This window comes from Manis pentadactyla, chromosome 16 (assembly GCF_030020395.1).
Source record: "Manis pentadactyla isolate mManPen7 chromosome 16, mManPen7.hap1, whole genome shotgun sequence".
In the NCBI taxonomy this organism is placed as follows: domain Eukaryota; kingdom Metazoa; phylum Chordata; class Mammalia; order Pholidota; family Manidae; genus Manis; species Manis pentadactyla.
Window position 1 is genome coordinate 18,549,673 of NC_080034.1, and position 24,009 is coordinate 18,573,681.

The 24,009-nt window shown below is 35.1% G+C and overlaps 1 protein-coding gene across 3 annotated transcripts in view; it reads left to right on the plus strand.

Moving 5' to 3' along the window:
* HMGCLL1 (3-hydroxymethyl-3-methylglutaryl-CoA lyase like 1) overlaps nucleotides 1–24,009 on the plus strand; it is a 183,117-nt gene that overhangs the window by 68,863 nt on the left and 90,245 nt on the right. For 2 of the 3 annotated variants that reach the window (XM_036916326.2, XM_036916322.2), the window contains exons 4-6: nucleotides 7,183–7,278; nucleotides 9,289–9,437; nucleotides 20,969–21,032. In XM_036916326.2, coding sequence (XP_036772221.1) covers nucleotides 7,183–7,278; nucleotides 9,289–9,437; nucleotides 20,969–21,032 — 309 coding nt within the window. The remainder of the gene's footprint in view (nucleotides 1–7,182; nucleotides 7,279–9,288; nucleotides 9,438–20,968; nucleotides 21,033–24,009) is intronic. The other variant, XM_036916327.2, reaches the window with a different exon arrangement.

Sequence of the window (24,009 nt, forward strand, 5' to 3'; positions counted from 1 at the left end):
AAAGAAGAAGTTAAACTGTCACTATTTGCAGATGACATGATATTGTACATAAAAACCCCCAAAGACTCCACTCCAAAACTACTAGAACTGATATCGGAATACAGCAAAGTTGCAGGATACAAAATTAACACACAGAAATCTGTGGCTTTCCTATATGCTAACAATGAACCAATAGAAAGAGAAATCAGGAAAACAACTCCATTCACAATTGCATCAAAAAGAATAAAATACCTAGGAATAAACCTAACCAAAGAAGTAAAAGACCTATACCCTGAAAACTACAAGTCACTCTTAAGAGAAATTAAAGGGGACACTAACAGATGGAAACTCATCCCATGCTCGTGGCTAGGATGACTTAATATCGTCAAAATGGCCATCCTGCCCAAAGCAATATACAGATTTGATGCAATCCCTATCAAATTACCAGCAACATTCTTCAACAAACTGGAACAAATAGTTCAAAAATTCATATGGAAACACCAAAGACCCCGAATAGACAAAGCAATCCTGAGAAAGAAAAATAAAGTTGGGGGGATCTCACTCCCCAACTTCAAGCTCTACTGCAAAGCCATAGTAATCAAGACAATTTGGTACTGGCACAAGAACAGAGCCACAGACCAGTGGAACAGTTTAGGGACTCCAGACATTAACCCAAACATATACGGTCAATTAATATTTGATAAAGGAGCCATGGACATACAATGGCGAAATGACAGTCTCTTCAACAGATGGTGCTGGCAAAACTGGACAGCTACATGTACAAGAATGAAACTGGACTATTGTCTAACCCCATACACAAAAGTAAATTCAAAATGGATCAAAGACCTGAATGTAAGTCATGAAACCATAAAACTCTTAGAAAAAAACATAGGCAAAATCCTCTTAGACATAAACATGAGTGACCTCTTCTTGAACATATCTCCCCGGGCAAGGAAAACAACAGCAAAAATGAACAAGTGGGACTATATTAAGCTGAAAAGCTTCTGTACAGCAAAAGACACCATCAATAGAACAAAAAGGTACGCTAGAGTATGGGAGGATATATTTATAAATGACAGATCCGATAAAGGGTTGACATCCAAAATATATAAAGAGCTCACCCACCTCAACAAACAAAAAACAAATAATCCAATTAAGATAGGGGCAGAGGAACTGAACAGACAGTTCTCCAAAAAAGAAATACAGATGGCCAACAGACACATGAAAAGATGCTCCACATTGCTAATTATCAGAGAATCAAATTAAAACCACAATGAGATATCACCTCACATCAGTAAGGATGGCTACCATCCAAAAGACAAACAACAACAAATGTTGGCAAGGCTGTGGAGAAAGGGGAACCCTCCGACACTGCTGGTGGGAATGTAAATTAGTTCAACCATTGTGGAAAGCAGTATGGAGGTTCCTCAAAATGCTCAAAGTAGACTTACCATTTGACCCAGGAATTCCACTCCTAGGAATTTACCCTAAGAATGCAGCACTCAATTTTGAAAAGGACAGATGCACCCGTATGTTTATTGCAGCACTATTTACAATAGCGAAGAATTGGAAGCAACCTAAGTGTCTATCAGTAGATGAATGGATAAAGAAGATATGGTACATATACACAATGGAATATTACTCAGCCATAAGAAGAAAACAAATCCTACCATTTGCAACAACATGGATGGAGCTAGAGGGTATTATGCTCAGTGAAATAAGCCAAGCGGAGAAAGAGAAATACCAAATGATTTCACTCATCTGTGGAGTATAAGAACAAAGGAAAAACTGAAGGAACAAAACAGCAGCAGAAACACAGAACTCAAGAATGGACTAACAGGTACCAAAGGGAAAGGGACTGGGGAGGATGGGTGGGTAGGGAGGGATAAGGGACGGGGGAAGAAAGGGGGCATTACAATTAGCATGTGCAGGGTGGTGGGGGAATGGGGAGGGCTGTACAGCACAGAGAAGATAAGTAGTGATTCTACAACATTTTGCTATACTGATGGACAGTGACTGTAAAGGGGTTTGTGGGGGGGGACCTGGTATAGGGGAGAGCCCAGTAAACATAATATTCTTCATGTAATTGTAGATTAATGATAAAAAAAAAAGAAAATTGGGATTACTCTCTGATAGAATAAAACTAACTGTAAATCAATGATTAATGCATGCTTTAATTATCCTTAATTTTGATCATTTAAAGGGTGTCAGATGATCAGCTATGGAAATACATTTTTCTGATAATATTCCTTTCTCTTAAAAAAAAAAGCAGTTCCTTTGTAGTGATCTCTAATAAGTTCTTCACAATGGTATAAGGGGCATATCAAAGTGTGGGCAAAGGGTTTGTTCATGTTTAAACAGAGGATCAAAGCCTAATTTGGCTACCCAGAAAACGAATTAAGATACGATATGTAGAAGAACTTCCAACATCAACATTCTCTGGAAGAGTCATTCCAGAAGATGATCATCAGAAAACTTCAACAAAGATCCTGGCACTGTTGCAGTTGTAGCTGCATTCACCCCACTGGTTCCTGGACTTGCCACTGGAATGAAGAAGGAGACATCTAAGCGGGCCTGTGGCATACAGTGAAACAACAAATTTGACTGGATCTATACTGTCGGAACTCAGCCAAGAATTAGGAGAAGTGCAAGTTGCAGCCCTCCAAAATCTTGTGACTATAGACTATGTACTGTTAAAAGAACATATGGGATGTGAACAGTTCCCAGGAATGTGTTGTTTTACTTTGTCTGATTTTTCTCAAACTATTCAAATTCAGTTAGACAATATCCATCATATCATTGATAAGTTTTCACAAATGCCTATGGTGCCTAACTGTTTTTTTTGGTTTCACTGGAGATGGCTGGTAATTGTAGGTCTGCTTTGGTTATGTAGCTGTATTCCTAATATGTTAAAGTGTGTACACAATTTAATTAGTAGTTTAAAACCTATCCATGCTTATGTTACTCTACAAGAAGATATGTCAAAGAAATAATCAATCTTCCCATGTTTTATTCCGTCTGCTACTTCTATAGCTTTTCTTCTTCCTTCCTAATTACAACCCTTAAGTAGAATTCGTGCCTCATGTTGAAATTACCGAGTATCATAATTCTTCCAAGTGGTAAAGACATCTCAAGACAAATGCTGGGCATAGAAGCCACAGGACATAAATCTGCAAAGAAGTAAAAAGCTAACCTTTGCAAACAATATTGCTTCTCTGTCACTTACCAACTTTACATTTCTCTGTATGGCCCCGGAAGATGACTGGTTAGCCAGAGAAGGGTAAGATTCCTCAAGGGAGGAACAACCTAAGACAGGCAGAGTCGCAGGGGGGCCATCTGGTGAGAAATTGGGGATCAACAGAGGTGAGGCTTAGATCCTGACCCCCCCTGTTTTGAGAGAAATCTTCTGCATCCGTGGATGTTTTGTTGCCCTTGTCTAGCTTGGATTAATACTTAGCCTATAGTCACACACCTGATGATCTACATTTGCCCTCTTACAGCACTAAACTATGTTTTCTACCTTTATCTTGCATCTACCTACCACTTCAGCATTTTATTTAAAAAATAATAATAATAATAATAATGGAGAAATGTGGGATTCACATATAAATCAAACGAATATTCATATTTGATCTGATTGTTTATAGTTCATGATGCACGAGCAAAACCGAAAGTTTCTGTGATGACTGCCCTTGCACTGTTCACCATGTAAGAGCTTATTCACTATGTAAGAACTTGTTTGTTATGCTTCAGAAGATTGGAGACTGTTGAGAATTAGGCTTGGGGTTGATTAATGATTGTGCATTGAGTCCCCTATACAGAATTTTATTGTTGTTAAAAACCATTTGATCAATAAATATGAGAAATACCCTGTCAAAAAAATTAAATAAATAAATAAATAAATAAATAAATAAAAGAAGACTTTAAAATATTGACTATATTTTTTGAGTAATGTCATTACCGTTCTAATACTGGCTGCTGTGTCCTATTAATTTCTCTTTGGGAGTTCTTTTCCCAGTACTGTTTTCTATCATCGAACTTGTCACAAGCTAGATTCTCACAATTCCCTGAGAAATTCATCTCTTCTCTGCACCTCTCACAGATTAATCTTTTAAAATACTGCATATATTACAATCCTCTCCTACTAGATCAGTGCCCACTCCTATGGCTTTCTGTAGCCTTCACAATAAATCCTGAATTTTTAGAATAACATAAACCTAACTCAAAGACATATCACAGTATGTGACCCCCTGTCTTCATTTATAATTTTTTTTCTGATTATTTACCAATACTGTCCTCTATAGCCAGGTACTGTGTTCTTACTGGTGGAGAATTTTTCATCCCTCCCTCTTTTCTAACCCTATTGATATTTTTAGTGTTTAAGCTTTTATAGCTATGTAATGAATTACCTGAGAACTTGGTGGTGTAAATAAACATTTGCAATGCTCATGAAATCTGAGGCTTAGCACTTGAACAGGGTACAGATAGACAGGTGGTCCACAAGGTCTGGACCTTCCTCTGGGTGACTTGAATGCTGGATCCTGAAGTCATCTGAAGCCTCTTTCAAACACAGATTTTGGGAGTGATGCTGGTTGTTGGCTGGGGACCTCAGTTCCTCTTCACATGGGTCTCTCCATGTGAGTCTCTTCACATAGCCTCCCTACCTAAGCGAGTTGTTCCCACAGTAGCTTCCTCAAAGAGAAAGGTACTTGGAAGCTGTATCCTGATCTATAACCCAGCCTCAGAAGTCACGTATTATTATTTCTGTTACACTCTTGGTTGGAGCAATCTCATCCTGCCCAGTTTCAAGAGGAAGGTAAGTAGAGTCCACCTCTCCTGAGGGGGGTTGGTGAGGTTCTGGAAGAGCATACAAGATTGGAAATACTGCTTTGGCCATTTTGGGGGAAATTTTAATATGCCCTATTCAGGGACCACATTTGTATCCAATACGCTCTTTTAAACCTTCCCAGACAGTTACAGGCTTTCCTCACTCTGACCTCTTATAACCCGTGCTCTCATTTATGACTGGTGTATTCCTTTGAATTGTTAACTTTCCATGAGCATGTGTTTTTGCCTCCCAAACCATGCTGCAAATTATTCAGCAAGGACCTTACTTTGCTGTATATATCTCCCAAAGGGCATAGCATAGGGCTTTCAACATAGTAGGTACTCAATAAATTTCTGGATTAAAGTCCAATAGGCTTAGAATGAAATGAGAGAATTTGTGTGTGTGCATTGTGGGTGAGTGTGGTGGTGGATAGTCTTTTAATTTTTTTGAAGTATTGTTGATATACAATCTTATATGGGTTTCAAGTATACAACACAGTGGTTCAACTGTTGCCCATATTATTGAATCTTCACCGCCACTAGTGCGATTACTATCTGTCAACATAGAAAGATGTTACAGAATCACTGACTATATTCTCCATGCTGTACTACCATCCCTGTGACCAACTTACATTATAATTGAGAATTTTTATGCCCCTGTATCCCCCTCACCTCCTCACCCACCCACCCCAATCCTTCCCCCATGGTAACCACCAGTCACTTCTCAGTGTCTATGAATCTACTGCTGGTTTGTTCATTCTATTTTACTTTGTATTTATATTTCACAAATAAATGAAGTCATATGGTATTTGTCTTGCTCTGCTTGGCTCATTTCACTGAGCATAATTCCCTCTAGATTCATCCATGTTGTTGCAAATGGCAGGATTTCTTTTTCATGCCTGAATAATATTTCACTGTGTATATGTACCATATCTTTTTTGTCCATTAATCTATTGATGGATGCTTTGGTGGATAGTCTTTGTAAAGGATGCAGCTGGGGAATAGGAGATAGTAGATGTGATCTCTAAGAAATAGATGAGCAAGAATCACATTTTAGATAAAAATAAATGTGTTTGGATTGAATGAAACATGAAAGCTTAAATGCCAGTAATGCTTGAAGACAATGGGAGGTACTCTTTTGCATCTTAAATATTTAATTTTAAATTTAACATTTATTTAAAATTTGTTTAATTTGCATTATATTCATTGAAAATATTGAATTATATTGGCATTTAACTGAGAGTTAATAAGACCAGTGGACCAATAAGGGTAAATATTGTAATATTCCATAATTTTCAATGAGGTTATATTAAGAAATTATAATTTAGTTATTCACTTTTGTATTATTTTAAAATTAAAAACAATACATGCTTATTGACTATAACAAGCCAAGATGTGTAGAGACAAAACACGTCTTCCCTCATCCATTCCCATATTGAAGATCCAGATTTTGGTTTGCTGTATGTTTTTATAGCTTTCTCCATGCTCAGTTTTTACACTTCATTGTTTATGTATTTTTCCTTATGTTTGTTGTTCATGCCATAATTTGTTATTCTGAAATATGCAAAGCACGTGGTAATGTCAATGGTAATTTCTCTTTGTGATAATTACGGGATTTGATCATCGGTTATTGCTGCAGGAGGGTAATTTACAGGCTTTGTGCCAAACTAGTAAACTTGGTATTTTAATTCAAAGTTGGTTTTTTATAGATTCATAAAAAATATAGAAAAATAAAGTCTTGGCAGAATGGGTTAAATTTGTGTACTCCATTGTATTCATTTATTTGCATCATGAGAACAAATAGTAATATGATAATAGTATTGCATAAATAATTTTGACTATTACTAACAATTACTAACTTTTACTAAACTAAAATATCTGTGCTAATCAAAGAATGTACTGGATCTCAGCCTTGATAAATAATTCTAACAGAGACCTGTAATTACATTTTACTAAACACTATAAAATTCCAAACACTGTAAATTATTTGGACAGAAAATTTTCATGTGGAAGGTAAATGCATAGCATGTTGCCTTTCATAGTCACCCTAATCTCAGGATATTTGTGGATTGGGCCATGAAATTAAAAGAAGAGAATGAAGACCAGTCAAATGGAAATAATAGAGTTCAAAATTCCTAATTATTTGTAACCCATTTAACCAAATCCTGGTATGTGAACTAAAGCCAGATCTAGTTATCATGTATTCTTGACATTAAAAACTACTTATGTTTAGCTACATTGGTTTAGTTTTATTCTTTCAAACATTAATTTGTAGAATATAATTACATCTGTAAATATATCCTTCCTGAAAAACTAAAACATCTTGACACAATATTTAAAGGTACATATTTATGTGTAACTGTTAATGTGTTTAAGATGGCTGATCACACTGAAGTGATGAAAGGCATTCATCAGTATCCAGGAGTTCGATATCCTGTCCTTACTCCTAATCTTCTGGGTTTCCACCGTGCTGTAAGTGTGCTACTAATTTTCCTAAAACTAATAAGCTTCTTTTTGTTTTAAAGACTTTTACAAAATTAAAACTGTGTCATATGTAACTCACTTGTTACTCTGCATAAATACTATGCTGATATACTCACATGGATGCACAGAGATCAGTAATAACCTTACAGTATTTTTAGGTTCGTCAGTGTTCTGTGTTCAGGCTCTTCCAGTTTAACCATTCAAGAATCAAAACACAAAGATAGAATTATCCATTTTGATAAAATTCTTCTGAAAGTATATTTCATGCTTCCCTCTTAAATAAGAAATACATAATATAATTTAAACATTTTTCAATATATAATTATTAATATTGTAGTGGATAATTATTCCTGTCAGTTTTTTGGGTCAGCTTTCTGTTGTTGTTCCCTCCCTCTAGGTGCTAATCACTGTTTTGGAACTGCCTCTATTTGGAACTGCCAGTTCCTCTTATGGCTTGTTTCTTCCAATCGCATATGACTTAGGGATTTATATGAAAAAGGCTTTAATAACTGCACGTATAAGAAGAATGCATTTTTAAGTAAAGGCTTGAATTGTTATGCTTACATGGCTCTGTTTTAAAAATTTTGCAGCAGCTAATTCTGGTATTAATATTTTCACTTTTGTATTTGGGACTGTGTTGCATAAAGCTGAAGTGGTGGGTTCTAGTTGATATATTCCCTGTTAATGTATATTGTTAAAACCACTTTTCTTTTGCTTGATTTGATAAGATTTTTTATCGTGCTGCAAAAAAAAGAAAGCGGCATTTTAAGAAATTTTAAATATTGCTATCATCTGTTCTTAACAAAGTAGGAAATGTTTCCACCTTGAAAAAGGTACTAACAGAAGACACCTTCATGGTGGCTTAGAAGGGCAAGTAATGGTGTTGAACAAATACTGGCTTGGGGGTCAGGCAAGCCTGGGCCCAAAACATGGCCCCACAACTTTTACTAGTTTTGCAAACTTATAGTAGTAATTTAGCCTCTTTTGATTGATTAATATTGAATTATCCAAATGCAGCCATCTTTTTTATTTTAGCTTTTTTCTCATCTGCAAAACAATAATAGTTTACAAAATTGTGGATTCAGAATAGGGCATGCAAAATACTAACAACAATACTGTCTTACAGTAGGTATTCATAAATAGAATTTTCATTATAGAGGTTAAAATTTATTATTATGGAGGAGTAGAAACCATTTTTTTTTAAATGTTGGAGGAAAGATGACAATTTGTTTTTCTTAATAAATTAATGGGACATCAGAGTGGGGGGGTGGGAATCCAGGCATAGTGCTAGAGGCGCACTGATAGAGAGCCTTAAAAATCCAGCAGGAAAAGTAGGAGGTTTGATAGTTGTTAACAAGTCACTGAAGAAGCCTTGAGGGTGGGGTAAGATGGCAAAAGGGGCAAAAGGGAAAATTAATTAGGTTAATATTTTGGATTTAAGGGCTGGCAAAAGGATGAAGCCATTAGACGTACAAGAGTATGGTCGTAACAGTGAAGGTATGAAACAATGGGAACTAGGTTAAGAGGTAGGAGGAAAATTGGGGGCAAAATCCAAATGGTGGATTTGAAACACATTTCTGTTGGGTTAAAAGAAGAGAAGAAAAACAGCATTTACTATCCTGTATTTTAATAATTGGTCTAAACTAATATTTTCCATATATATATTAAGAGGTTTTATCGGGTGCTAGTATTTTCCATAATTAAGGTTAACATATACCTTTGATAACATGTAATTAAGGAAAGGCAAATTAAATTGGAACATCATCACTGTTGTATGTGCCTCATAGATTTATGAGTGTTGCAGTTTATGGAATTATTTGCTGTTATAAAAACTTTTACATTTCAAAAGATGGTTTGTGGCAGGATGAGAGGAATCGAATGTTAAATTCTAAGGCAAATGTTAATGCAACCATGTCTTTATAGAGTAGTTAATATTTCTTCTGCTATCATTTACATTTTTGAAATTGTTAGCTTTTTCCTCTAAATTATATTTTTCAGGTTGCTGCTGGAGCCTCTGAGGTATCAGTTTTTGGTGCTGCATCTGAATCCTTTAGCAAGAAGAATATTAACTGTTCTATTGAAGAAAGTTTGGAGAAATTTGAGGAGGTGGTTAAGTCTGCAAGGCACATGAATATTCCAGCACGAGGGTACTTACGAAATTCCACAAATTCTACTTAGTTAACATTTTTTGTTAGGTTATTTATGAACTATCTAGTAATTATTTCATCATTATAATTATATACATAGGGTATCTTATTTGTAAGTTATGTGATCAGGCCATCGATGTATGCTGATATATTTTATTAATATCAGTTAATAATTATTAGAGCGTATCAAGCTTATGGAGTGTATAATGCAATTGAGATCAGAGAGACTAGCATGCAAACCTGTTACTCATTTGATTAATACTGAATTACCCAAATGCAGCCATCTTTTGATTTCAGCTTAGTATGAGTTGACATATTGATATAAACTTAGAGTAGCATTTGGAAAGGAATCATCTAATATGGTTTCCAAATCTTTCTATATTTCTTTTTAAGAAACATGCCTTTTTCTTCAAAGAATCTTAAATTAAATCCTTTTAATTAAGTTAAATTTCAGAAACTTTTAGAGTATGTAAAACATAAAATGGAGCCTTTGAGCTGCACTGGGAATTTGAGTCCATCATCTTACTCATTCAGCCTAACCCTATATCTTTTCAAATTAGTGTTTTCATTTTCTTGAGGTAAATACCCATAAGTGGAACTACTGGATGGTATAGTATTTTTATTTTTAATTTTTGAGGACTTCCATACTGTTTTCCATAGTGGTTGCACCAATTTACCTTCCCACCAGCAGTGTACAAGGGATTCCTTTCACCACATCCTCTCTAACACTTGTTACTTCTTGTATTTTTGTCAACAGATTGCCCTTTTTATTTTGTTGGTGGTTTCCCTCACTGTGCAGAAGCTTTTTAGTTTGATGTAGTTCCAGTTGTTTATTTTTGCTTTTTTTCCCTTTCCCAAGGAGACAGATCCAGAAAATATTGCTAAGGCTGATGTCCAAGAGTTTACTGTTGATGTTTTATTTTAGGAGTTTTTTGGTTTCAGGTCTTACATCTAGGTCTTTAATTCCATTTGAGTTTATTTTTATGTATGGTATAAGAAAGTGGTCCAGTTTCATTCTCCTGCATGTAGCTGTCTAGTTTTCCCAACACCATTTATTGAAGAGACTGTTTTTTCCGCATCCTGTATTCTTACCTCTTTTGTCATATATTCATTGACCATGTAAGCACTAGTTTGTTTTCTGGGCTCTCTGTTCTGTTCCATTGATCTATGTGTCTGTTTTTATGCAAGTGCTATTCTGTTTTGATTACTGTAGTTTTGTAGTACAGTTTGAAATCTGGAAGAATGTAGCTTTGTTGTCTTTCTCCATTGCTTTGGCTATTCAGGGTCTTCTGTGATGCCATAAAAATTTTAGGATTATTTGTCATAACTCTGCGAAAAATTTTATTGCTGTTTTTGATAAGGATTGCACTGAATCTATAAATTGCTTTTGGGTAGTATGGACATTTTAACACTATTAATTCTTCCAATCCGTAAGCATGAAATACCTCTCCATTTATTTGTGTCATCTTCAGTTTCTTTCACCAGTGTCTCATAGTTCAGAATTCCCATCTTTTACCTCTTTGGTGAAGTTTATCCCTAGGTATTCTGTTCTTTCAATGAAACTATAAATGAGATTGTTTTCATATTTTTTTCTTTCTGCTAATTCATTATTAGTGTGTGAGTATTCTGAATATTAATTTTATGTTCTTCAACTTTACTGAATTCATTTATTAGTTCAAATTGTTCTTCGATGTAGTTTTTAGAGTTTTCTGTATGTAGTATCCATTTATCTGCAAATAGGGACAGTTTTACTTCTTCCTTCCATTTTGGGTGACTTTCATTTTTTATTCTTTTCTTATTTGATTGCTGTGGCTAGGACTTCCAGTACTATGTTGAATTATGAAAGTGGTGAGAGTGAACATGCTTGTCTTGTTCTTGATCTTAGAGGAAAATCTTTCAGTTTTTCACCATAGAGTATGTTAGCTGTGGATTTGTCATATATAGCCTTTATCATGTTGAGGTGTATTTCCTTGATACCTGTTTTGTTGAGAGTCTATTGTGAGTGGATACGGAATTTTATCAAAGGATTTTTCTTCATCTATTGAGATGATCATGATTTTTATCCTTTCTTTTGTTAATGTGGTGTATCATTTTGACCGATTTGCAGATATTGAACCATCCTTCCATCCCTGGAATAAATGCCACTTGATGGTGGTGAATGGGCCTTTTAATGTATTGTTAAATTTAGTTTGCAAATACTTTGCTGAGGATTTTTGCTCCTATGTTTATCATGGATATGGTCTGTAATTTTTTAATAGTGTCTGCCTGCTTTTGATATCAGGGTAATGCTGGCCTCATAAAATGAATTTGGAAGTATTCCTTCCTCTTCTAATTTGTAAATAGTTTGAGAAAGATCAGTATTAATTCTTTAAATGTTTGGTAGAATTCACCTGGAAAGTCACCTGATCCTGGACTTTTGTTTCTTGGGGTTTTTTTGATTATTAACTCAGATTTCTTGCTAGTAATCAGTGTGTTCAGATTTTCTATTTCTTCATTTAGTCTTTGAAGAATTTATGTTTCTGGAAATGTATCTATTTTTTCTAGGTTGTCCAATGTATTGGTGTATAATTTTTCATAGTGTCTCATAATGCTATGTATTTCTGTAGTGTCAGTTGTAAATTCTCTTTCTGATTTTGAGTCATCTTTTTTTTGATGAGTCTGGCTAAAGGTATATTAATTTTGTTTATCTTTTCAAAGATTTTAAATAAAAAATATATCATGCAAAGCACAGAATGAAAATTTAGAACCAAAATAATGTATTTCCGTTGACCGAAAATTAACAATGACCGTTTTTAAAACAAAAGTTACATAACCACAACCCAAAAGCAGAGATGTACTGTAAGTTTCTAAATTCAGACATATATAAGTTGTTCTGTTGCTCTTTTCATTAAAAGAAAGGGAAACATTTAGAAGTTCTTCTGTTTCAAATGTGTGTTTAAATGTGGAGTGTAAGTTTTAGGGTAAAGTTATCCTATTGGGAAGTTGAAATAACAAAACTATAAGGAGTAAAGTGCATGTTCAGCTTGTCTTCAAATAGAAAATTTGTTTTTAATTTTAAAAGATGGATGTAAACATCAATTGTATGATATCAGATTTTAACATTTTGTTTTTATCTTATAAAAAAGAATAGGTAATATGATAAAGCTAATAGAAACCCCAAGTACCCTTAAATACTGATCATTGAACAATTAATATTCTCCCATCAGTAAAGAAACTTCTAACCATGCTACAACTTCAATCTTCTGAACTTTGCTAAGAAGGGTATAGAAATACGAGAAGTAATGCACAGTGAAATCAAATAAGTAAAGTATATTGGAGATTTACTGTAGAGTTGTTATATACAAATGTATGTTTTTCCAATGCAGGATTTTGTTTCTTTGGAGAAGAATTCCTGGACTTCCTGAAACACTATTCCGTTTTTAGAAATATGCCTTTCAGTATGTGCATTCGCTATTTATTTGGGCAGTTAAAAATTATCTTACCTCTCCCAAACTTTTACCGAGTTTAAATTAGATTTTATTTTTACTGGCAGTCTTGACTTTTAGGTGCTCATTATTAAAATCCATAGGCCATTGGTACTCATTTAAAGAAAAGAGCCACGCTCAACTAGTTGAAACCGAAGTAGATCCTTTAGCGTGTCTTACTGTGGTAACAGCTGCATCAACATGTACTTGATCATCCAGAAAATTTATGTCATCAGCTGTCAGATACAAAAGCCATAAGGCAGTACATAAAACATATTTTATAAATGTTCACTAAATTTAACCATTAACCATTTATATTTTTATAAAAGTAATAAACCTTAATGTGGTCTAAATAGCAGCTTTTATTAATTATGGAGTCCATTGTTTGATTCCCCCCTTTCCCTGAAACACAGACATAGACATGCATGTGTACACATTTTTTATACATTCTCAGAATTTCACATAACATCTGGGATACATTGGGAAAAAATATCATGCCAAATCATTGACATAAAATGCAGAGTCAGCAAACTGCTGCTGCATATACATTATATGTGAATGAGCACAAGAAATATCTTCATTTTGGAATTCATTCTTTAATTTGTAATTCACATGACATATGTTTAAAAAACCTTCGTTATTTTTCTATTATTGGTATATTTTTTAAAGTACAAAAAGCAAAGAAAAAAGCCTGTGATACATGTAATCATTTTCTCTCTTTTTATCAATGGCATTTATTGAAAGAATTATCTCTTGATTTGTCAAGTTCCTTTTAAAATTGAAACACCTGAAGATATAAAGTAGTGTTCTAATATATAAGACATTCAGGTTTTATTCCTTTCTCTCTAAAGTTAGTATCAAGTTCTCTTTCATGAAGTCACAAGGGTCATGTGCTCACTCTCTTTGTAAGTATATTAATATAAAAAGGAAACTAACAGGTGCCATTATTAATCTCACAATTAAAATGCTTATAAATATGTATTGTAAATTCAAAAGATCAGCAGTTGTGCAATCGAAGCAAAACCTTTTTATGTAATTACATCCTAGGCCTCTCCTATATGGCCTAAAATGATTTAATCCACAATTAACCTCCTGAAATTCCAAGCCTACTGTAAGTTGAGAGAAGTGTATTTGTAACATTTTTCCCAGTAACCAAAGATGCTCATCCATTGTTTTAAAAAAGTACAGAATGCAAAAATAATTAACAGTGAGCTGTAACTGCTGAAGTTCTCAAATTCACAAAAAAAAGTAAAGGTGCAAAATAATAAGAACGAGTAATAGGCAAATTAGTAATTCAACTAATATATGCAGTCAGACAATTTTTAGATACAGTAAAAGATAATTTTAGAATGTAATTTTTTAACTTTCACTATAACTTCTTTATAAAATGTGATTGATATTTATCAACATTTAGGAGGACACAAGGAATCATGGTTTGCTAGAACAATAATGAATCTAGAGTGCATATTTTACACATCTCTTCGTCTGCTATCACCCCACCACCTACTTTCAACTTACCCAAAACCAATGAAAAATCCAATCTGGTTTTAAGGGTTTCTGAATAAGATTGTGTCACATGTACTTGTGACAGATTTCTTTGATGAAAGACCTTCAACATCAGAAAATTCTTCTTGTGCTCAGTTATTTTTTGACTGGTTGCCTAGCTCTATATAACTTCCAGCCTTTAAAATGGCAGTCTTTCTAACTGCTGTAAAGTAAGGGCCTAGTTGTCTTCCTCCAAATGGACAGTTTTACTGGTTTTTCCTTTGAGAGGTAATTTATAACTCGAGACACTTTTTTAGGAACTTGCAACCTGCTAATTAACCAAACCATCTAGGTTATGCTGCACTTGGGGTATTTCCTATTCCTCCTCGGTCTAATGCAAAGTGTCATGGATTCTCATTCTGATCCTGTAGATTACAGCAGTTTCACTGATAATAAGCCTTGTTATTTAGGGCTCAGTTTTTTATGGGGCAGGCTTTGTTTCTCATGACTGATGTAGACACTGGATGATCTATCCCAGTGGAACTCAGTTGCATATATGGCACCATCTTCTAAGTGGAGAGCTTATTGGTCAAATTCTGTTCTAACTTCTGTGAAACTGAGGCGTTTGTGTTAGCCTAGAAGAGCAGTTTGAATCATCATTGGCCAAAATATGGTATATTAAGCTAAAAATGAGACATCTGTTAAAGCTGTTTTCTTTCATATGTATGGTTTGTTTGAGGGTTTATATCTTCTTTAGGCTTCAAATTATTCTAGCACTGCTGTATGGCAAAATAACACATAACCAGAAATAATTAATATGTATAAACTGTGTTTGTGCAGTCATGGCTAAATAGCTCTCATATACAGCTTTTGAAGAAAGAAAGTGTTTCGTCATTTCTCATGAAATTAACATTTTAGAACAAAAGGAGGATCTTAGCAGTGGTTCTTGAGACCAGGTTACAGTCAGTTTCTTTTATCATCTATAGTGTTAAGTGCTTGATAGGATATCAAAATTTATTTTTGGTTGACTTATTAATAATAGAATGCTCTTGTGTATTGTTTGGAGGTAGGGATATTCTGCGCAAGTTCATCAAGCAGCTCCTGTATTTAAATGTCTTAATTACATTTAATTGGTATGACATGCCGTCTTATGCTCTTGACATTGTTTTTCTCTTCTGAGGATAGCAGTGGTTGACCTTTCCCCTCCAAGTGTTCGTGACATTTATTCAGGGGTTTTGCGTTTCTTTTTGCCAATATGATTAGAGGAGATGGAATAACTAGGAAGGGAGGCTTGGGTTGGGCTTAATAAGTAGGTGCTTTGTCATGATTCAGTTTAACTAGGTGAAATTGTTATAGACTTGAATGTATTAATTTTGTCTTTTATCATGATTTTTCACAGTGCTTACAAATGGCCTCAAGGGGCACAAATAAAAATAAATTCAATCCATTTGCAGAGTTCATTACAATGCTGGTTTTGGTTATTAACAAAGTTACCTTCAGTGTGATTGGTGATTCCTTTATTACTCTGCCATCTTAAACAATACGTAAAACATGGTTCCAAGTTCTGAACCTCCAATTATGTGTCAGCATCTCTGGCTACAGGATTTAGAACAATAATAGCCTAGATCTAGTTATAGGTTTATTATAGAGATTAAGATTTGCATAGGAAATTATTCAGAGTGTGAAAATGGCATCTTAAGTAACATCTGCATTAATTCATTCAAGAAACATCAATTGATTGTGTTAGATAATATACTGTCATGTGATGCTATGTAGAATATAAAAATATAAAAGTAGCCTAACTTCAAAGAGTTTCCATCAGACAAGGAAAATAATGTGTATAGAAATTCTTATAATACTGTCAAGAAAGGCAAGTACAGTAAGAGAGTTACAGATAAATCCTATTAAAAGTTTAAAGAAATACCATATTAAATTTGTTAGTGTTATTTGGAGAGACTTCATGAAGAAGGTGTCAATAAAGTGAAGCTGGAAAAAGTTTACTTCTACTGGAATAGGAGTTTTTGAGGCTGTATAGTGGAAGAGAGGTGGAAAGTTAGATGAGGTTTCACAAATTGCTAAACTTGAATACTAAGTTTGCTTGGCATTTTTACTATACAAGTACAAGTTTACTAAGTATTTACTTGGCAATACTAAGAACATGGCATACCATTGAAGATTTTCAGAGTGGAAAGATATGTAAACAAGTCTGTGCTCTAGGAGTATTATTTTGGCAATAGATACTGGAGTAAGAATGGGTGGCATGAGACTGAAAGCGGTGAGACTAGTTAGGTGTCCACAGCTGTCCTGGAGAGAGGACTCAGGGACTGTTCTGTACACTTGGGCACATAGATCACTGGCATAGGTCACATCTCTTCAGGGGGCTGGAGAGGAAGAATCAGCAATCCTTGGTTTTTTAACCAATGTTCTTAAAAGTGAGTTCCAAGTGATTTAGCAAGATAGACTCTGAAAATGATTATATCACTTTTTAAATGGCAAAGGCAGGGAAAACAGGAGTGAGCACCATTTTGGACATATTGAGTTTACTCTGGCATGTGAATGTCTCACTTAATCCATTTGCACTATTCATGAGTTTTGGAGTTGTCTTGGAGTTATTGGAATAATGGTGAGAGAAAGCAAGGAGGCTGTGGGTGACTGAGCTGATGCAGAGACTTCATTTTCTGTTCCCATTACAAACTCAGAAACAAAACAACTTTAAAATATATAGCCAGACTCAGAAAAGAAGAAAAGAAAGTCCCCAGATTTCATCAAAGAAATGCCGTACACATGTAGGTTGAGTTGATGCCACTAGCACATGGGGCTATCTGTGCCAGATATAATCCCTAGTGGCTTGAAAATGGGATTTTAATGTCTATATGGGAAAAGATAGATGTTCTGCTAAAACATGGATTTGGAACTGATTATTCTTGGGGCCTGGAAGCACCTCGTTGCCAATGCAGAGTCACTGGAACCTGCACATTGTTCAATCCAAATTGAAAAATTAAGGTAGAAATGTGTCCAGGAACTGGTAAAGTCTGCAGGCAAGGGCAAAAATAAATCACAACTCCTTTATAGGAATTTTAAATAAGTCAAGACTCTCACGGAACTCCTACAGAAACTAAAATTACCATGAAAATGCACTCTCAGTAAAAATTATAAACCACATGAGGAAGCAAACTAGCCTAAAATAAATAAGCAAAAGAAAAAGGAAAGCAGAACTTTAGCAGAAAAGAAGGAAATAGAACAATCTGAAAAGGAGATTATAAATTAACCCTTTAAAATATTTATAGAGGCAAAGGAAAAACCATGTAAAGACAGATCCTTATGGAAAAAAAGTGAAAACTTGACAGAAAGAAACATTTTTTTTCTAGAGGTGAAAAATACATTTATTAAGTGAAAACGATTCATTGAACAGCAGATTATATATGGTTGAAGTTGGAATAGTGACCTGAAAGTAGGATTTGAGGAAATTGCAATAATGAAACACAGGAAGATAAATTAATAGAACTTTTGAGAGTGAGGTTCAGAGTTCTACTCTGCCTAGTAGAGTTCTGGAAGGATAAAACAGGGAAAATAGATATGAAAGATAATGTTTGATGACCTAGTGCCTAGAGGATTTTTAAAAATGAAGAAAAGCATTAATGTTAGTATTGATGAATTATAATAAGTCCTGACATACATGGTAAAATACAGAATAGTTGATATAAACAGATAATCCTAAATATAGATAAAAAGTTGCTCTAAAATTACTGTAAAGGAACTATCATTAGCAAAATTATCAGCAAAAACTGATAAGACCAGAGATAATGAAATAATATGTTCAGCATGGAAAAATAAAATAACTGTCAACCTAGAATTCTATACCTAACCGAATAATTATACATTAGTGAAGGTGAAATAAAACCATTTGCTGAGAAAATTGTCCACAAAATTCCACCATTGCTGAAAGAACAACTAGAGAATGTAGTTCAGGAACAACAGTGAACCAGAAGTAAGGAATCAAAATTAAAAAAAAAAAAAAATAGAGAGCTTGCAGGTTGGGGCTTCAGAATAGAAAGTATTTGGAATAGGTCTGTGAGAAATTTAATCACCAGCCAATCAAAGACGGACAAAAGTACTGTGGCATAGTTTTGAGGGGATTTCTGAGATTAGATAGTTTGGGTCTTATCACTTTTTTTTTACAAAGGAGAATCATTTAGTCAGCCCAGGTGAGGCAATATTGCTAATATTGAATGGTTTTCAATTTTGGCAGAATAATGGAACTCCGAAACATTTAAAATTTTTCATGGATGCCATTCCCTGAGTTTCTGACTAAGTTTGGAGTGTTTCCTGACCCTTAGTATTTTTTTTTTAAGCTCCGCAGGTGATTCTGTATGGCCGAGGCTGAGAACCACTGTAGATCACAGACGTCTAGAGAACTGACTTAGCCACTAGTCAGAGCAGGTGATGTGACCTATTTTCATCATGAGGGAGGTCTTTTCATACTCATCAAAGTGCCTCACTTTTTACCAGTGGTTGGCAAGCTTTTCCTATAAAGGGCCAGATAGTACTATTTTAGGTTGGTGGGTCAGATGGTCTCTTTTGCAACTACTCAATGCTTATATTACAGTGTAAAAGTAGCCATGGATAATAGGTAAACAGATGGGCATGGCTTTGTTCCAGTAAAGTTGTATTTGCAAAAGAGTGATGAGCAGAATTTGGCCAGTGGGCCTTAGGTTGCCATCTTCTGCTTTATAGTGTTAAACACAGTTAATGGATATAGTTGACAACCATCACATTTGCTCTGAAGAAAGTAGCCTCATGTGTGAATAGGTTAAAGAAGTGGCCACTCGAAAGGATGGAGAGAAACATGTGAAAATGAAGTGCAGTGGTTTAAGGTTATGGCATAAGGGATAGCTATGGTCAGGTAATAAGGTGGGAATTCAGGAGAGGTCTGCTTTTTATTGCTTTGTACTTGTTTCTTTGCTTATTTTTCACATTAAGGGATAAGCATGTAAATGGATGGCTTGGATTTTCTGTTTCATCACATCTAGATATTTTGGGTCCAGATTACATGTACTTATATTTCCAATACATTATCTATAATTATTGTATCTCACTTGAAAATATGTATCTTTTTTCATCTTTAGCCACCTTCTGCAGTGTTATGTTCACATAAGTACATTTTATTTTCACATATCTTGACTAAATTTATTCAGATTATTCAAACCATAAACTTTGGTTATAGTAATTGGAAGAATAGAGACACAGGTTCCTGTCAAGCATAACTTTCAAATCTGTCCTTTTCTCCTCCATGGCCTCATAACTGCCTGCCTGTGTGTGCTTATTTATTTTAATTCCAAAACATAAATTTTATTCACATTTTAATACTCTTGAAATTAGATTACATCTGTAGAGTCAATGGATATGTATTGAACCACTGAATATGTATTTTATATTTTTACTCCAAAATATGTTATGAAATTCATAACATATCTTTCAAACAATATCATCTTAAAATGGTGGAAGTTCAGTATTGTCTTTAACTCTCATGTTTTTGCTTCCTCTTTTCCTCTGGCAACCACTTTCAGAATTCCCAAAGAGTTACATTTCTGGAAAACAAATCTGATCTTGTCACTACTTACCTAATATTTTTGAGTAATCCCAAAGCTCAGACCCCTTGGCACGGCATTCAAGGGCCTCTCTCCTCTAAAACCTCTTATATTCTGGCTCAATAAACTGGATCTCCAGACTCATTTCCTACCACCTTTCTTTCACTAATGTGAATCACTTCATTCTTGACAATCAGACACATGGTACATTATTTTAATACAAGTGTTGTAAAATCTCTGAGGAAAATTTAATGAAATGGGATTGATGTTGAGCTGAAAATAGTTAAAACAGGCTTTTTCTAAAACTTAATACTTTGAGATGGAAATGTGTCATTGTCCTTGCAGGAAAGAGTTGACCTTTCTATATTAAATTGTTGAAGAAGCTTATGGAATATCTTTATTTGGAGCCTATTAAACACAGACAAGACAATTCTCTGTTTGGGATGATTTAAGTACACCCATGAGAGATAAACAAGATGAACTTTGAGGTTGTGGCCAGTTCTGGGAGTTTTGCGGTGATTAATGACTACATCTAAATGAGGCCAAAACCTCCAGATGGGAATGAAGAGAGAAATTCAGTTTGTCAACTACATTTTCTCTCAATATGATTCCAAATACCTGGATATTTAACAGTTGAATGTGTGTGTACTTATTTAAACAAAACTGTGTATTTCACTGGTATTTTCTTCTTTGAATGTTCATATGTTGCTATAATATCAACAACCACACAAGATAAACTCCTGTTTACCTTATTCCCATCTCCTATTAAATAACTATATCAAATTGTAATTATTAAAAAGATAAAAAGTGTGAACTTAATTGAAAGTGTTCCCAAATTGGTTTTATTTGATCTGAGAACCAAATAATAGTGAAGGTACAGTGTTAAATAAATTTACATGATGGCTTTTGACTCTCTTCATTTTTATAAAATCGAAATTAGGAAATGGCTTATCCATCATCCACATATTTATAGGGCTTTTTATTTTAAATTTAGGTATGTGTCTTGTGCTCTGGGCTGTCCATATGAAGGAAGCATCACACCACAGAAAGTGACAGAGGTAAGAGATGCCCCCAGTTTTCTGGTTCATGGTAAAATGCTGTCAATTATTTTTAAAAGCAGGCTGTTTTCCTTACTACTTCTGATCTGCCCAACACAAACTAAGAAAACCCAGGAAATGGGGGACGTGTTTAATCATTTCACAAATAGTTTTGTTTTAACACTAAAGACGTGTACCTTGGCTATCACTGTTGAGAGCTAACATGTGAGTCTTATCATTTGTGTGGTCAAAGGTGGAAGGAATAAAAACATCTGTTTTATGTTTGTGTCTTTAGAACACAGTAAATAAGCTCTTCATCAGACTGTCGGAGCAGCTTGTGCGCACACACATACACTTAAACTTTGCCTTGGTTGCGCAGGTAGCGTCCCTTTGTTCTTCCCCTGCACACTTTGGAACTCGTATCAAAGTACGCATGCTTCGGTGCTTCTCTTCCTTGAGATCCTGTAGCCCTTGCTGCTGAGTTTCAAGTTGCTATTATTCCAGAGCAATTTCACAGCAATAGATTATAGTCCTTAAGGACCTGCTTATTGAACTTTATTTTCTACTTCCTTTTCCTGTTTAATCATTGATTCCAATGAACAAAAAATGCTTGGTCTTTGAGATTCTGTCTCAAATTCTATCTGACTATCTCAGAATTCTGACTATCTCAGAAGCTCATTTGCATGTGAAGTATATTAACATGCCCCTGGTGCGAAGGATGTTAATTTTTGTAAATTTAGTAAAATGGTACTGAAGCAGTGAAGATGGCATTGTTAGAAAATCAAAATTGAGGCTAGATAAACTTTTTTGGCTAAACCATTCTTCTTTTGTGCATTCATTTGAACTTTTCAAATTTACTGTAGATTTTTCAAATGAGAGCTATCCTGTGGTCTATTAACTTATCAAGATCTTTGCACACAGAGGCAGATATATTATAAAATAATGAAGCTTAGTTTTGTAGTCCTTCCCTTGCATGGAGCCCTTCTAAGACTGTTAACCATTTGTAGTCAAAATTATATATTATTTCTTAAAGAACACTTCCAAAATGGTATAACTTGAGGATCCAGTGCTGCCTATACACCAAACCCTTTGCTTTTCTGCCTTTTGCTTTGTGTCACCTTTGGATGGATGACATACATGCTCTGGCTCTTCATTCCTGCACCAGAATGCCTAGGGAGTTGCTGAAGAGAGTCACGTAACAGGCAGATTGGAAACAGGAGTTCATGAGCAGCAGTGAGCCATCTGTCCTCTTCTCCATTCTGTGGCCAGCCCACTCTCTTACTTTCTGAAGTGACTATTGCAAACTGTGTTCACTGTGTTCCAGCCTCTCGCCCTCCTCATTTACTCCCCGGCACATTCAACTACATAAAATCCCATTGACATGTGAACACGTTCAAACCTCTTCCATCCAAAATCTTCCCTTCTTAAATTAGCATCCCCATCTTTTTATCGAATATCTGCATCTTTGTACATGTAAACATCTTCAAAGGGCTGTCTACAGTGATGTCCATTTCCTCATGTGCCACTAAGACTCCAGGATGACATCTGGACCATTCACTCCACTGAAATCCCTTCTCATAAGATCACTACTGGCCACTTGGGTCAGGAAATGCAGAATTTGGGACTCGTGACCATTCCCTCCTTCCTGACTCCCTTGTATCCCTTGACACCAAAGTTCTGGTTTTTGCCGACCTGTTCAGTTTTCCCTTTGATGCCTCGTTCTCCTTTACCTGGCCATTAAGAAATTTTTCCATTTACTAGGCAGTAGAGGAAAATGCACATGATGCTTTTTTTTTTACCAAAGTTTTCATCCAATAATAGTCTCCTTGCCTGAACTAGGTAGCCCTTCAGAGTACTCCCTGATCTGTTTTTGATATTGCCTTTCTGAAACAAAAATCTGATTATATCACCACTACCCAAATTCTGTCATGGCTTCCTATTGCTCTTATGATAGGGTCCCCTACCTAAATCCTAAACCTGGCTGGTTTGCCATGCTGTCCGTGATCTGTCCCCTGCCTCCCTCTCCAGCTTCGTGCAGACTCACTCCCCCTTGGCTTTAGCTTTCTTGTCACATCTGTCCTTTGCATCTGACTGTCTCCCTACTTGGAATGCCCTTTGCATTTTATGTCAGCTGCCTGGAACAACACATTAGCCTTTGCATTTGATATTCCACCTGGAACATTCTTCTCATACCTTTCCTTCTCACCCTCATCAATAAGTTAGTGCTTGCTTTATCTCAAGCTGTCACTTAGACCCTTCCTGCTTGACAGATCTAGGTCAATTTCCTTTGCTGCAAGCTCTTGGAATCCTATTTCTTTGTTCCAAAATTCTTATTTTAGCTGTATTTACACATTCCTGAATGGAATTGATTAAGGTCTTTCCTCACTTGACTCCAGGCTCGATAACACCTTAAGCCATCTCAATATCTGCATCCCCATTATATCTCAGCAGTAGCACATTGCCTGGCATAAAATAGGCACCAAAGAAATACGTAATAAATGGGTTACAGTGTTTTGTACTTGTATCAGATTTTATAGAATGATTATTTATATATTCTTAGTTCATTTTCACAACCAAGTATCATTATTAACTTCATCGTTGTTATTGTAATTTTGTATTATCTTACTTTCTAAAGTGACTATAAGTAATAAGGCTTAGAAAATATGTTAAATAAGGGCGTGTGTTGTCAGTATTTTACAGAATAGGGATTGAGGTTTAAAAAGGTTAATCTTCTGTCCAACATCCTAGCACTAGCATGAGTGGCAGCTGAGATTTAAATCCAGGCCTGTTTGATTCCAGAACCCAAGTCTCTGTCAACATACCATGCTGCCTTCATGCAAATTCATATTGGTCTTTGGAAGGAAACTTGAAATTTACCTTGCAGAGTGCATCCATTTATGAGCCAGAAACGATAAATGACCTTATCAGTACAAAGCTACTTAGTGACAGAGCTGTGACTAGTATTTGTTATCTCTTGGCCCCTAATCTAATTCCTTGA